Source organism: Anas platyrhynchos, chromosome 5 (genome assembly GCF_047663525.1).
Source record: "Anas platyrhynchos isolate ZD024472 breed Pekin duck chromosome 5, IASCAAS_PekinDuck_T2T, whole genome shotgun sequence".
Classification (NCBI taxonomy): Eukaryota; Metazoa; Chordata; class Aves; order Anseriformes; family Anatidae; genus Anas; species Anas platyrhynchos.
In genome coordinates, this window is record NC_092591.1 from 16,823,655 (window position 1) to 16,840,297 (window position 16,643).

At 36.2% G+C, this 16,643-nt stretch overlaps 1 protein-coding gene across 2 annotated transcripts; it reads right to left on the minus strand.

Annotated features, from left to right (window-relative positions):
* Positions 1-1,263: 1,263 nt before the first annotated feature.
* CPSF2 (cleavage and polyadenylation specific factor 2) lies at positions 1,264-16,559 on the minus strand. Of its 2 annotated transcripts, none has more exons than XM_038180258.2 (15): positions 16,426-16,559; positions 15,874-16,059; positions 14,585-14,744; positions 14,388-14,493; positions 12,711-12,840; positions 11,533-11,648; positions 10,797-10,984; positions 10,081-10,371; positions 8,911-9,011; positions 8,394-8,594; positions 7,594-7,746; positions 6,236-6,461; positions 4,154-4,453; positions 3,107-3,241; positions 1,264-3,001 (listed from the first exon to the last, which is right to left on the minus strand). In XM_038180258.2, the coding sequence occupies exons 2-15, from the start codon at positions 16,020-16,022 to the stop codon at positions 2,909-2,911; spliced, it is 2,349 nt and encodes a 782-aa protein (XP_038036186.1). In that variant the 5' UTR covers positions 16,023-16,059; positions 16,426-16,559; the 3' UTR covers positions 1,264-2,908. The 2 variants fall into 2 exon arrangements, with proteins under 2 accessions (XP_038036186.1, XP_038036185.1); XM_038180257.2 differs by having other exon boundaries at positions 16,288-16,430.
* Between the last annotated feature and the right edge of the window lie 84 nt (positions 16,560-16,643).

Genomic DNA, 16,643 nt, shown 5'->3' on the forward strand with positions numbered 1-16,643 from the left:
CAACTGAAATACTAATGTGTGTCATGCCTTACTAAAGCAATCTTGATTCTGCACAATGTGTTTTGGGATAGAACCATCTATAATAATTACTTGGGGGGAGGGAATGGCGTTGTAGGGCATCTCCTTGCTTGTTTATTCCAAAATAAGCAGTGCTTGACTGCAATTAAAAGGTAGTATAGGAACAGGAAGAAAAGAATATGAAAATTAAGATTTACCCACAAATACTACAAAATGTGATGGTGGGGTACAGCAAGTGTCAGCCTTTCCTGTGTGTCAACACAGCTTTGGAATCTGAATTATTCAAGACCCTTGGAAGGATGTATTTTTAAAATGGTCATAAGTACCAAAGCTAGGTTTGAATTGAAGTTAATGTTCTTGCCCTCAAGCACAACAGAGAAAAAAGTTAGGAATAGTACTCCCTATTAAATTGTAGGTGTTATGGAGCAAATGCAGGAGCAAATGCAGGAGCAAATGCAGGAGCAAATGCAGGAGCTTACAGCCCATGGCAGCACAAACATTTTTTGGATGTGAGCAGAAATTAATTTCATTTCAGTGACAAGCAAGAACCAGACTGGTAACTGAAAATTAAGACAGAGAAGTTCAATTCTTGTTTAAAATAAATCACAGTTCAAACCAACAAAATAATAATAATCTATCAGAAAGCTGTTGGAAGACTAGGTAGCATTCACAGGAATTTGTTTCGGTTCCACAGTGCCTCCAAGTAAGGAATGTGTAGCCAAAGAGCACACCTTCCTCACAGCACAGCTGCAGCCTGTGATGTTACTACAGATGTCCTGTACTTCCCCTTCCTCCCACTCACCAGCCCACAAATCCAGCCTTCTCCTGTCCCAGAGCTCAGACAACTCCTGTTGTCCTGCACATCAGCTTCCTAGGTCTCATTTCATACCAGACTATTTCAAGCAGAATAGACTAATGCAGAATAATTAGCTGCTATGCTCATACTTGAGCTTTATTCTTCAGCAATGATGCTACTTTGTCCTTTAACAGGACACATGGAGGTTTAGCAATTAATAACACTAACATTTGTTAAACTTAACTGAATTTGAAACAGTAAGTTATGAAAAAAAAAGATTGAAAGTTTTGTGATCATGCTGTCTTGTCTTTCCCCCTTTTTAAGAACAGCATTTTTTTTTTAGTTCCATTTCCTAAAGATTTTAAAATTTTATTTCAATATTTCATACCACCTTACGTGGTCTCTGCCCTCCCCAAGCCTCCAAGTTAAAAGCTCTAAGGCCAATACAATTATGTAAAAAGGAATGCACTTTATAAAGTTCATTAGTATCAACAACGGTAATACAATAGTATTCATCAGCAAGCACCCAGTATCATAAAGATTTACACAGCACTGCTCCAAAACAGCTACAAAACCAGAGCATTTCTAAGAAGTTCTAGTTGTCAATGTAACAGAAAATAAACCTTTTTTATACACTGTTGCCAAAGAAGCGTTGAGCTGTTTAGTCATTACTAGCCAAGATTATTGCCTGTAACAAAACACATTCTCACTTTGCATTACATTTTCAAGTGTTTTACATTTTTAGTATCTAGTTCTAGCAGCTTGGTTGATTTTTTTGTTTTGTTAAGCATGGACTTCAATTTCAAGTTACTATTTTAAACAGTATAAATCATCTGTAGATCAGATAAACTATTAGTCAAAAATGAATTGCAAGGTAAATTATCTTACCATTAAAAGCCCACAGGGCTTTTTTTTTTTTTTTTTTTGCCACTTTGTCCAAAGATGTTATTTAAACGTATACACAGAGAGCACATATGACTTTGCTGTTTTATGTAAAAACAAGTAGGCGACCCTCCACTGCCAAAACTGGTGGTTCACAGATGGAAGAAAATGGAATTAAAGAAACTCTCAAGAGGCCATTTGTATGCATAAATTAATTTCCGAGAAATTCAGCCACACAAAACTGTACTCATCTTCACCTAAAAAGTAAGTACAATTTCCAGCATAAACAGCTACAATAAGTCCCATTTTCAAAACGTGCAATAGTATGAAACATGGCACAAAAGCATTAAATACATCACATGAACTCAGATCTCCAGATAAAGGATCTTCTTGAACTTGGTTCATGGCACTCTGAACAAACAGCGGTGCACAGAAAAAGGCTTCAGTCTTTGAAAATATTAAAATTAGAACTCAAAAGATTTTATAGTTGGCATAACTCTGCAAAGCGAGAAATTGCAAATCCAATAAGTTTGTACAGAAGTTACTCAGAAGCACACAATCACTAGATTTTAAGCTGCCTGACAATTTTCTCCAGTCTTCTTAATGTACCTGTTCAAAGCAATTTTTTGATCCTGCAGATTAATACTTCATACAGAATATGAAATGCTGTACTGGAACAAACAAGTAAGAGCAGACAGCAACAACATTAAGACACGGCCAGATGAACACCGGGGGAACATTCAGGTAGTCAACTCTAGTTATGTTTTTAATAGCCCACTTACACTCAATTTAAAACAAACAAACAAAAAAGGACTCAAGCCTCTTCCAAAATGGACAAAAAACAGTTCCATGTTTAATCTTATTTTAGAATAGAAGAATGACTTCGTACTCTTTGGCAGGGAATCTATCAAACCAGAACATGTCCTGTCAATGTGAACCTTTCCTGAGGAACAGTTCATAGCCATAAACTCATTTAGAATGTACTACGTAGGAGATGGCAAGTCATAACAGTTTGAGAGTCAAGAACATGGAATGTACCAATAAGTTTATGAAGAGTGACAGTAGCAGTTATTTACATGTTCAGGGTAGTTTACCTATTCTTTATGAATTACTTCTCCCTTGTATAAATTAGAAAACTACAAAAAGTCAAAACTGAGAGAACTCCTCGTCATCTTTACAAGTTCAAGTAAAAACACCTTTGCAGAACCTCCTTTAGACGATAGCATATTGCTTGTATAAAAGGTCTCTTATTCTATAGAAGTCTTGACAGAGACAGCCTTCCAATCCGATGCGCCCTGTTTCAGTCTGAAACAAAAGACATTTTTCAGTTTATTATCTTTACACTATCAAGAAATTTAATTTGAATTTAGAATATTATTTACCAAAGAGTTTAAGATACAGAACACCTACCCTGCGAACAGCCACCAGATTGTTGCAAACAAGCACTCCTCCTACAAATTCAGCTTGTATACCTTCTCGCAATAGAACTTGCTTGAAGTCTGATAGTCTTGGCTCATTCATAAACACAGACTGGTGACCAAGAACCTTTAAACAACATACAAAAATTTAATATTTGTGCTACTTGTTGTCTTCCATTTTTCCAAATATCTCCTCATCATTGTGTTGGCAACAGCATGGCCTATGGACAGGCTGGGGGACTATAACTGAGCAGGTTGTATTTCTGTCTACTTGCAGCAAGATGTTTCCAGGACAGGATAGCATAGAAATTACTTGTCAAGTAAATAAAGGATTTCTTTCTGCACTCATATATTGCATAGAAAACTGCCCTTGAAGATCCCTTCTGAGACACGTTACAACCAGGGACAGAGCTGCAGTAAGCTGCACTGCTGATCACTACAGATCCATGACAACTGTCACAGAAGTACGAAGAGACTTTAGAGCTGTCTCCACTTTTATCTAGCCCCTGAAACAGACTACATTCAGGACTGTAAAACAGTATTGTAATTCTAGGATTAGGAGCTATATTAATCATTCACTGAAAAATGAAATAATATCTATTCACACAAGCAATCATTTTCATTTCAGAGTAAAGAATAAGGTAAAGAGATTAAATTAATGAACTCAGATCACTACTAGAGGCAGAGGTGTATGAATTTCCAAGACATGTATTTCTGCTCAAGTATATGAAGTAATTCCTATAGTATCAACAAAACAGAACAAGACTCAAGAGTGAATAAGTAACTGATTTACAAATCCACAAGTACTAATTACAAATACGAAACATTAAGATCTCATTCACAGATAGTTGGTAACTGCGTGCTAGGCACTGTTTGTGAATGCAACAGATCATCCTTATTGAAAAGCTTAAAATCTGAAAGAGCAGTAGCAGGCTTAACTAAAAGAAAACCAAACATGAAAAAAGTTAGACTTTCATTTGAATAAGATCATAACTATCAACCTCTAAGTACTAGAAAGAAATCAGGGAAGTTTCTATACCTCATGAGGTGGCAGAGGTTCCAAAGTAGGAATGATCTCACTCTCCTCGCACATCTCCTTATCGTCATCACCAAAGAGGCTTTTCATGGCTTTTTGTTGTGCGATGACACTGGAGTCTGAAGAAGGCATATCCACTTGCATCTCTAGGTCTTCATCTTCCCTCAGCTCTCCCTCTTCCAAAATAACTCCAGTATCCACTTTTGAAACTCTCATGTCCAGGACACCATCTATCCAAGCCAACTCAGCATCCTTGGCTTTACAGAACTGAAGGGAGCTGACAAGAGAGTCTTTTAACCTGACCTGGGTTGCACAAAAATAAAAGTACTGTTGGTTTGATAGAAAACACATGGAGTTCTTACTTCAAGTTTCCAAAATTAGCAGTTTTCCTTTCACCATCTTTCTGCACAGGTTTGACTCAGAGTCTTTTGGAAAGAGAAAGAACTTGGTATCTCTAAGACAAGACATTCTATACTTAAAAAACACAGATGGTATAAACTTGATATCAGCAGTCAACTTAAAAAAAAAAAAAAAGCAAAGAACAAAACCTTTGTTTTTCCATGATTAACATAAGAAACTTATGACTGCAAACAAGTTAAATTTATGGCAGGAACGATCATTTAAATCATTTAATCTTTTAAAACATCAGATTTTTTTTGTGGCCAAGGGATTCTTCAGTTGGCCTTAGTAATTCTATGGAAAATTTACACAGATACATTCAGGTTATGAAACTGCAGCTCCAAAATTCAACCTTCTTTAAAAAATTATAATTAAATCTTATTGCAAGAGGGGATGTTGTAAATATCAGACTAAGTGACCAAAACATTACCCTGATTCCTCTGGCACATTCCAGGACTCGAACTCATTAAAACCCTACTCTGAAAGACTGCTATCCACATGAGATTGTGCAGGATCACAATAGCAGAATCAAGGCTGCAACTGTACAAATGAAATTGCAACTAATTAACTATCTGCAACACAATTCACCCAAAAGACATTAGGATTCCAACATCCCACTCCCATTTATTTTTTAATTCAATGTCTCCAATGTACTTCATCTGTTCAGACAGCTTCCAATTGAAAACAAAAAATTTTAATCTTTGAAGACTGAATTATCCCCTTATAAAACTGAAACAAAATATGGAGCTATTAAATTTTTATTCAGACAAATATTTAGTGAAAAATCAAAAATCTCATTTCTTTCACACTAGCAATCCTCAGAGCTTTAAAACAAACAAACAAACAAACCCAAAGAAAACACTGCTGTTTTAAGATTCTCCAAACAAGTTAATTTTGAGTAACTGGAGCTTTCTGCTTCCACAGGTAACAGATTTTTCTCTGTGAACTCGCAAAAGCACCTCTTTCAACAATTCTACTGATGTTTTTCTATTAACTTTAAAAGTACAGAAGGCATGAAAGACCAAATACCTAAACTGCATGTGAGATGCTTTCCTCGGAACAACTTCAAAATTTGCATCAGGACCATATGAATTTTCATATGCTTCACACAAATTATCCGAGTTTTCTCATTTTGAGCTTAACAATGAAAACTAAATACAATGTATTAAAGAAGTGCAACATTTTTAGGCAGATGTACCTTTTTAAATAATTTCTTTAACATTAACTTGCCCCTGACTGTACATGTTTATTCCCAAGCACTACTTTTTTTTTTTTTTTTTTTTTTTTTGCTAATTCTCCTCTTGAGATTAGAGAAAGAATCCTGAGTTCCAAGCAGTTGTAGCATACAATGGTACTTTAAATACAAACACAATTAATCTACTAACACTAAGAGTAAAGCAAACTGATGTTCCAATGGACATAAACTTTGCCTTCTACACTACAGGCAAAAGTGGACTGATCTCACATTCCAGTTTTGTTTTAAGCACTTCAGAGTAACATTCATTTAAGCATAAGGAAAATGCCTACCCATAAGACAGAAAAAAGCTGTCAGTGTCAAAATCAAGTGTACACATGTAGCACTTTGTGTCTCCTCTCCCGAAAAAAACAGCTAAATAAGAAAGCCTGCCAGTACAGCCTTATTACAGTTGACATTACTTACACAAGTAACAAAATCCTGTAGCTTACCTGATAAATGTGAGTTTCACTGGTTGCATCTACAGTTTCATGTAGTTTGGGCATGTAAACTTTAATGTCTTTTCCACCAAAAGCTCTGCAACATTCTGCAAGGTCCTGGCTGGCTTCAGGTGGTCCATGGACAATGATCAGTTGTCTTGGTTTCATTTGGTTAATAATTTTTTTAATTGAGTCCCCATCTGAGCGTCCTTCATAGTCAATGTATGTAACCCTAGCTCTAGTTTGAATTAAAAAAAAAAAAAAAAAGAATAACAGATTTTTAAGTTTAAACAAAATATTCTGAAGCACTCAAAGTTTGATCAAAAATTTTGATTTAAAAAATGAAAAATTTTAAAATTATTCTACATCAGAAAAAGTTGTCATCACAAGACATTTTATGGATCAGTGAAATAAAGAATTGTCAAGTATCAGCACATACATATATTTAACACTAAGTTCCCAAAATTCACTTACATAGTTATCAAAACATGACTTAAGAGTATGTGAATAAGTTCAATCCTTTCTAGCAATATATACATACACACTTCCTTATCTGTGCTGACAAACTATCGTATCATTTGCTCTTCCTTTTCCAATTCTCCTCAAACAGGAACCAAAGCGTATATTTCTTAAGAGTAAGAGCCATAAGATTCTGTATCATGCTCCCAGAAAGACTAGTAAAAAAAATAATCGTGATTAACCTGGAGAAAAAAAGAGAATCCTATATGACTTTTTTTAGTTTCAAGCTAGCTTTTTAACCTAATTTGTACAATATCCGCACCACTATTCTAATAGCATGGACTAAGGCTCATAAAGCTCAAGACTCACTGGATACATACACAGCTGCAAACAATACAGTACACAACATTTTCCTAACGAGCTCCCCACAACACACTGTATTTTCCCTACAAGCACTGATCTTGGCAGTAGCTCCAAAGAATCCTCTAGCATCAGAGACCTTGGAGGATAGACTCAGGAGACACACGTAGTACTGGAATTCTCCCATTATCCATTTATATCACACAGGTGACAAGCAGAATTCAAAGCAAAACAGAATGTGAAATATAGGCACTATTAACGGCTGATACTACGTTGGCATGCATTTCCTATTAGCACTTCTACAAAAGACCCTCTTGTTGCATGAGAAATAAACATAGCTACTGCCTATTGTCACAATGTAAAAAACCCAAACGCTTGAAATATTTTTTTTTCTTCTCAGAAAAAAAAAGAAAGCACCAGTTTCAGCTTGAACAAGTATTTCTGGAAAGAAGGCAAAACAGCTGAATGCTGGTTACAACACATTGGCCTTTCAAACAGTACCCTCCTAGCTATGAAGTTACCAAAAATTGGAACAAAGCTACTCCACTCACTTAATTTCCATGGATTCTGTTGCTGAAATACATTTGGTGGGAACATCTGATAAATCCTGGTCCATAGGCTCCTCTCCATTTGTCAAGCCAGATTCTAGTTTGCTTTTTTCTTCTTCTGTTGCCTGAAGTTCTGGAACTAGAAAATCTTCAGGTCTAAAGGATGAAAGGCATTTTGTTTTTAATAATCTTATAGTAACTGCAAAGCACTACACAGTATAGAAACAAATAATCCTCATTATAACTACTGACTTCTTTTAGAATCATTAGTGCTAACAGTTTTATTACACTTGGCTTCAATATTTTCACATGTGAACACAGCTCATCTGGAAAATATTACCTTCATATCTCAAAACAACGTTTTGATATCCTACAGAACATTAGCAAGGTGAGGGTTTCTAGCATGTACTCCTCACACAAATATTACAAATATTGCTATATTTTCCTAGCTTGAAAGATGCTCCTTCCTGTCATAGTAAATTTACCAAAATTGTGTCATTTAAAGTAGAAAAAAGTCAGGTTCAGAAAAAATAAAAATCTTCTCTCTCAAAAATAAAAGAAAAAAACGTAGCAAAAATACAACATAACAGATGTAAACTCATGCCAAGAACCACTGCTCTGCTTTCTGTGAAATTTAGCACAAACTGTTTTACAGAAGCCATTCAAATGTTACTGTGTTTAGGAGAGCATATAACAGTGTAGCAAGGGAGAGAATGCTGGTTTCTATTTTTATTACTTCTATTTTTGAACTATTTCATAGCTGTTACATGTTACTAAGCACTATCACTGCTTTATCTACATACTTGATAATCTCGCCATATTCGTCCCATTTAATTCTTTCTTCAGGGGCTGGAAACATTGGGTAAGATTTCTTTGCTTGTTTGAAGAAGCTTCCTTTTCGGCTACCTTCACCCTTCATCATCAAATCATGTTTGGTCTTATGTACAGTTGGCTGATCAATATCTTCTTCGGCATCACTCTCATCACTGGAATCGATATCTGCCCTGAAATGGCATTCCAAGAAGAAAAGAATTTTCTTTCTAATTCAGGTTTAGTATTACATAAACACACTGACTGGACAGTAACAGACACTAAGGGCAAGGACAATTTATGCACCTGAGAAGTTGTTCACAAAAAGCAGATGAAACAGGTCTATCTTAATGACATTAAAGACAACCATTTCTGACTCCTCAGTGCCCTCAGACAAACCTATCAAAACCACAATTTTCATTTATCCCTGTAAACAGTTGATGCATCAAGCTGATCACACAAATATCAACTCTAACAGTAACAGCAGAACACAACAGGCCACATACTTACTCTTTAGACTGTTCTAACTTTTTAGCCGCTTCTTTCTTTAGTTTCTCCTTTTCTAGGTATTCTTCAAGTTCTTTTCCTTCCAACTTGACACGTCTTCTCAACTTACAGATAGAATAAAAATTAACATTACTTTGAGTAGCTGATGTGATTTTAACATTTCACCTGTACTCTGCTGGTAAGATAATATTTATATTTAAGTACCAAGGACAAATGCAACTTGTTTGTCACATACAGAACAAGAATATGTAATTGTGTGGCACCTTAGCACGGCAATATCGTGACAATTAGCAGAGACTAACAGAAAAGCATTTTTGAGGTATTAAAATCAATTGGCTTTACAAAAATTCTTTAGACAAAACATCTTCAGGAAACATTTCTCTTCAATAAATGCAAATATCTATAATGAGCACTTTTTTTTTTTTTTTTTAACTTTTGTGTAACTAACAAAACCAGAACCTTGCAAAATGCTATACTAGTATGTAAAACAACATCAAGTTTTCTTTCTTGTTTTCCACAGAACAAGTTAGAATATAGGTTGCACTGGATAATGCAGAAATCTAGAAATACGTCTAATACTGTAATTGAACATTTCCAATCCAATCTAAAACTAAAGCAGGCTGCATCATCAGGATTGAAGTTATCATTGCAACCACAGGGGACTCCTGTAAGTTACTAGCAATTACCATAGAGCAGAAACAGGTATACTACTTGAAAATAATTTGAAAACATGACTAACAACTAATTGTATTCTTCTAATTCCTAAATCTCACTTATCTTTTTAATTCTGGTGCAATATACTACACTCATTTAACTCGATTCTCCCCTCATCCCAATATATGGCAGATTATTAAAAATAATAAAAAAGATGTAAGAAGTGTTGTTTAATAATAAATAATTAAATATTTCTTAAATATTTAAATACTTAAAAGCAGCTTCATGCTCATCTCTGTGAAGTATTAATTCTACCACAGCACTGAAAAACAATTTGCATTTCCTAATGTAGGATCTATTTTTATGTAAATTTATCCTTAACTTGTTATATATGCAACATACTTACTTCAGATTTCCTTCCACCACTAAAAGCATTTTCAGCAGGTCAAAAAAAAAAAATCAGTTTTGCTTATACCCTGCCCACATCAAAAACTTTTAGATAAATGTACAAATTCTTACCTCAATATCTATAACTTTCTCAGAAGGATTATCAATCAGGAATCGTGCTAATGTTCCAGGTGTAGTGCGGTAAGTTAAAATTATAGAGTTTTTGGAATCCTGGCACCACTGAATGAAAAGATCTCTTGAAAACCCACACTCTAAATCAGGTTGACTGGCAAGAACAACTTTTGGACTAGGTACTCGAGCCAGATCAGAAAGACTATGACATAAGGAGAGATGGCGGAATTGAAAAGGATTGTTTCTCTTGTCTTCAAAGCACCTCATCAACTTATCGCTCATCCATTCAACCTAAAATATATATTAAGAAAAAATCATTAATAGGAATACAAGCTCTGTAAAAACATAAAAACCTGATATTAAGTACAGAGGTGAAATGTGTGATTACATCAAGGTTTCTCAGCGTGTATAGAAACAATGCTGAGTGGAAACACCACAGAAATGAGTACTTTTTAATAGCTACACTCTATACTGACAAGTTTTGTGATTAAAAAGAAAGTAGAAACAAGTATCAAGCAGTACAGCAGTAGCAATGACTAGACACTGTCTTACTCGATCAAAACATCTGAGATACAAATACCAACTCTAGAACAAGGTAACACCTAGTCTTTAGCTTTTTTTTTTTTTCTTTTAACTGTTGAAAAGAAAAAACCTCTTAAACATACAACCTGTTATCCCCTTCACAATTGCATTTTAAAAATGAAAACAGAACAAACCTGTGATTTGGAGAACTCCACTACATTGTAGCTGACGTTATTCAGAAGTGCTAGAGAGTAGACTCCTAATCCCGCATCTTTTGTTCTCCAGATCTGATCAAGAAGTTGAGCAAGTTCCAGAACTCTGCCTGCTGTATCCACAGCTATTAATACATTTCCATCACCTCGTAATGTCTCCAAAACATTAGCTAGAAAAAATTAAAACAAAATGCTTACACTTTAAACCATAACTTTGATTTTTGTAGGGTGGTGGTGTTTTTCTTTACCCTTCCTGTATCACACTGACAGTCATTAGTCAAAAGCAAATTGAACTCAGCAATAAATTAAACTTCAAGACAGAGCCAAAACCACATTTCCAATTAAATTAAAATGAGCTGGACTTTTCTTGGTAGTTCTGAAGATCTCACTGCCTTGATATTACTTTCTAAAATAAATAAATACAATCCGTAGAATGGAGCTTAAAAAAAAAAGACTGCATTATAAAAGGTCATTTAAAAATTCCTTAAGAAATCAAACAATCCTGGGTAAAATACCCCATTTTCAAACAGTTTTATATAGGGTACAATTCTTTGTTTTTAGGAAAATGTTTTGCCTACAGGATCAGTACCATCAAAATTTGTTAAATTTTAATAAAGATTCTTAATTTAGATGCTGGTGAGCTTCTTACAGGAAAACAATTTACAGTGGCTAATAAGTCCTGTTACTGCTATCTTGAACCCCAAAACAGAATACATACTCAGTAGCTGCTCATCCCGTTGCTTCCTCCTGGGTTGTACATAGGTAGCATTAAATGAATCTGTAATAAGCAATGAAGGCCTGCTCAACATTTCCAATGAACATCCATTCAGATGGCTGTGGAAAAAAGGCCAAAACTCACTTTCCGCATTTACATTTTACAATAAAAAATAAAATGGCTAGTTTCCAGATTTTTACATGTACAGAAGTCAAACTCCTCAATAATAGAAAACTATTGTATCACATATAAACAAATCAGAGAGCTTCCTAATGAAAAGACTTTAGACCAAGAATAAGAGGATGTTTAAAAAGATTCAAAATCCTAATGTACAATTTTGAGGCAGTTGACACATAGCATAAATTATATTTAATATCTACAATTGATCATTAGTAAGAACAAAGGCAGTTTCAATTAGCTTCATTTTTCTACTTTCTTCTCTTCTCATTCCCCAAAAGCCTCTTTTGTGTAACTTTAATTAGACCTGGAACAGACCCAAATTAGAGCCTGGAACAGGTTCCCCAGAGATATGGTCAGAGCACCCAGCCTGTCAGGGTTCAAGAAGTATCTGGACAATGCTCTCCAACATGTGGTTTAATTTTTGGAAGGTCCTGTGTGGAGCCAGGAGTTGGACTCAATCATTCCTATGCATCCCTCCCAACTTGGGATATTCTACAATTCTATGTTTCAATGATTAAATTTGGCTTGATGCATAATACAAGACATTAATTAATATTAATGTGAAAAATTATCTTATTTCAATGTTCATTTTCTTGTCTTTCTTCTTTTAAATAAGCATTTTAAAGAAGGAAGACAGGACATGAGAAGAATCCTGTCAGTTATTGTCTAAGGTAGAAGAAAACATTTTTTTTCTTGCTCAATGTCTATGTTCTCTACACAACAATGAGCTTTGTGTTATTATTTTCCTTCTTAAACTTGCAAGAAAAGCTTTTCCAAACTGCACAATACAGATGTTTCCTGCTTCAAACTTACAAAATAAATAAATCTGAGTGTAATGAGGAAACCCAGAGCTAACACTTGTTTAAAATCAATTAATCTGAATGCATGTGAAATGAGCATCTTATTTCTGGAAAGGCACTACTACTTCCGTACCTATTTATTACACAAAATAATGCACACCTAACACATCTGAGAAATACAGATAGCTACATTGAACTTACATCTCCCTCTTGTGGTTGAAATCAACTGCATAAACAATTTCTTCCTCTCCATCTTTGACAATCTTCCAAATTGTGCCTCCTATCATGTGACCAGCTGGCAATGGTGTGATTGACAGACCATGTCCTTTGCCTACAAAAAAGAACCGTCTTTTAAAAACCTCTCGATATTTTAGGTACGTTACACGTACTAAAATCCATTACTCTAAATAAAAAGTAAATAAATAACTCCACAACTACTACCTGGAAAAAAAATCAAATGAAGAGTGAAAATCAGTAGCATCTCTCTCCTTGCAATCTAACCAGTAAGTTCATGATGTTACACTTCTTGCAATTCATTTCTACTCTGTCTCCAGAAAAAGAAACTAAAGTGAAGAGCACTTCTTCACGCCACCTCCCACCAGTACTCAGTGGCATTGCCAAGCTGCTATAACTACAGACCTAAACAGCAGCATGTTACATAACAAACACATCCCAGGGAAACAAGTCAGCTGGTGAAAGGCAGACCACTCTCTGCTGCACCACAAAATGCTTACTGTATCAGTCACTGCCTAAGTACTCAGAAAAAAAAAAGTAAGTTACACAAACCAGAAATTTGCCAGAACGACAAACAGGCAAGTGAAAGAATTCCAAGGAAAGGTGTCTACGTGCTACAGTCAGGAGGGATGGCTGATCTATTCAGCACTACATGCCGCTTTTCTTACTTTTTTAAATGCACGGCTGCCTCTTGTCACTCATGCTAGCCTTGATCTTTGTCAGAGTAAAACTAGAGCAACCATGACCATTACTCATTGTCTTTGATCGATGACACCAACTAGAACTGCATGACTGCACCGCTTTAACAATGATTAGAACACATTATCTTCTTAGATGCGTCCATCGAAACTTCACATCACTTCCATTAAATATGAAAAAGGTGTTTTGACACAGTTGTTCACTAAAACACTTATCAGATGTCAAAGTTGGTAGCACAGATATATCCGTGCTACAAATACCTTGAAAAAGGGTCAGCAGCCTTTCAAGAACGGAAAAGAAAAATAGAAATGGGATGCCAAATTACAGGGCAAGAATTTCAGCAGGCAGCACTGAGGAGCTGGGAGATACAGCATCTTGGAGACAAGCTGCTGCTGATCAGCTTATGTGTGTCTGTGCAAGAACTGCGTTTCCATTTCATTCTGATCTTTGAATTCAGCAACAGTGAAAAGATGCTGATTATCTGTATGTCACAGTTCCTAGCAATAAGCTATGCTAAGTTTCATTCATAGTCTACAAAGACCTCGTTAAAACATGCACATGCTAAAACTTAGTATCTGCACATTATTTGTTCTCTGTAAAACTTTCTTTTGTTACTGAGCAGCTCTGCAGTATGAATAAGTATTTTTTAGACATGTGAACTAGCTCCAAGAAAAGTTACACACAAAAAAAGGAGAAAACAGTGCCTAAATATGCTTTGGCACAGCCTCCTCCTCATTAAGTGGAACTTCTACCCACCTCCATATACAATTACTAATGTCAAGTGTTCAACTGATACAGATTGGCACAGTGTTACTGAATTCAGATCTGCAAAATGCGTGACCTTCATAAACATACTCCTTTTAAAAAGTTACCTTAACTGTTAATGAAAGTAAGAGAGTCCCTAGAAGCAGTTTATCAAAACTGTTCCTTAAAGAACAACTTTACCTTTCAAGTTCACAATCTGAGAAAACTTGAGCTGTTGTATCTTGTCAAAGGCTGCATCTACATCATCCAACGTAAAGAGTGTGAAATCTTCAGTATTATGGCGGGACTACAACAAACAAGAAGCAAAGAATGTTCAAAAACTTGAGCCATCTACCTTATCAATGATGTTGTGTATTAAAGTATGAACTTAAACATACCTGATACAGATCATACATAAACATCTGCCCCATCTTATATACAGGAATAGTTGCATAAATGGCACAATTCAACCCCATTTTTCCAACTGCATATGGGAGAGCGCCAAGGTGTAGAGGGTCAGGATGAGAAAGGAGAACAGCATCAACCTGGTGTACATGCCTACAAAGGAAGGACAACAGAAGTTGCTGAAAAGAGTTCTGAAAGTAATTATACACTTCCAGCCATGACTATTTTGCAAACAACTGCACAATCTGAATGCCAACCAAGAAAATTCAAATCCTTCCAGGTTTAAAAAACATAACTAAAAGTCAGAGATATTCCAAACATTCTCAAGTAACGTTAGAACTTAGATATAGTTCTGAAAATGTAACTTCAAGGCCTGGGTCATTTATGAACTTTCAAAAGTTTCACATTAAATTGTTGATTAGAAAGACCTTAATATATACTCTGACACCAGATAGTTCATTAACTGAAGAGTCAAAAGTATTTTTGGTGCAGGTACGTTTATATATCTAAAAACCTAAAACAGACTACAACTTTTTTTCAGATGAGAAAAAACAAATAACAGGATCCAAGTCTCAATAATCTTTATATTGATAAGAATCAAATCAAAACATTTCTTTTCCAAATTGAAACAAGCCAAATTATAACTCAAGAAAAGTGGTATACAAAATTTAGATTTTACTTTAAAAAAATATATAACTAAAAACACAGAATATTTTATGTTTCACAGATTTTTTATGTTTCAGTCTTTTACCAGCAATCAATTTCTGCATCAGGAAAGCTCACTATAAACATGCAAGAGTTCAGTACTAAAGACTAGACAGGTTGATGTCTTGACAGTACTGAGATACTAACAGAAGCTGTTTTCCAGACTGACAGTTTGTTAAACTTGAAATACGGGGCATGAGTTGATCTACTTTATCTTCAGCCTTCATACAATAAGGCCTCTCATTTAAAACTTAGCTAAACATCCTAAATTACTTTAAAGCCAAGGTCAGCCTCCTATAAACTTGATGCAGAGCAGAACATATGTAAAAACATGAAACATCTAAACCAAAACAAACTCTGAACAGTTTGAGAACCGTAGTTAATTGAGGTTACTCGTAAGGCTAAAGAAAAAAATTTACTAGAGATGTTTTAGCAGTATCATCCCCTTCACATAAACCGCATTTTGAGCAAAAAAGAACAACTTTGGATATAACATCATCACGTAAATACCACAGACTAGCATTTTGAAAACTTTCAGAAAGAGATAAGACCTATTTAACATGTCTGAACTACTTACTTCCTTAGGGAGTCAATAATGTCCATAGAAAAGTTCTCATCCCAGCCACAGTCCAAAAGAAAGCGGAATTCATCTACTTGCAATAGATAGCAGAGGGCAGACTCCTCCTGCACCCCTGAAAGCGTGGTCAGCTTGATAATCGATGTCATTTTTCTGTCCAAGCGCTTGATCTCAGAAAGAACTAATCTGAATGGGGGAAGAAAGCATTTTATTATGTAATCCAGAGGAAATGTTTATTTATTTAGATCCCCCTCCTTTTCCTTAGATTTCTCTCAAGTTCTGAGAGCATGCACAGCAATGGTGGTGAATAGCATTCAATACCAGATGCCAACCCCTAACTTCCAGATACCAACTTTTGATCCTTCGGGGTCTTTTGTTGTTAAGAGAGAGCTTCGAAGTTTATTAGACATATACCTTAAAAAATAAAACAAGGGAGTGCTAGAAGCGGCGCAGGGACCAGCTCCACGCCTCTGGGGTCTGAGGGGAGCCCCAGCGGGGCAGACCCCGCCGCTGAGGGGCCAGGCCGGGCCGCGCCTCGCCGCCGGGGCTCACCGGGGAGGAAGAGGAGGAAGAAGAGGAAGAGGAGGAGGAGAAGGAGCCCGGCTCGGAGCACTGGAGCCTTTGGCCGCCCGGCAGCGGGCCCAGCCCGGCGCTCCCGGCGAGGGGACGCCCCGCAGCGGTGCCCCCCGAGCCGCCGCCGCTGCCTCGAGGCTCGGCCGCCCTCAAGCCCCGCGGAGCGCGCCCCCACCGCCGCCTCCTGCCCCGGCGCC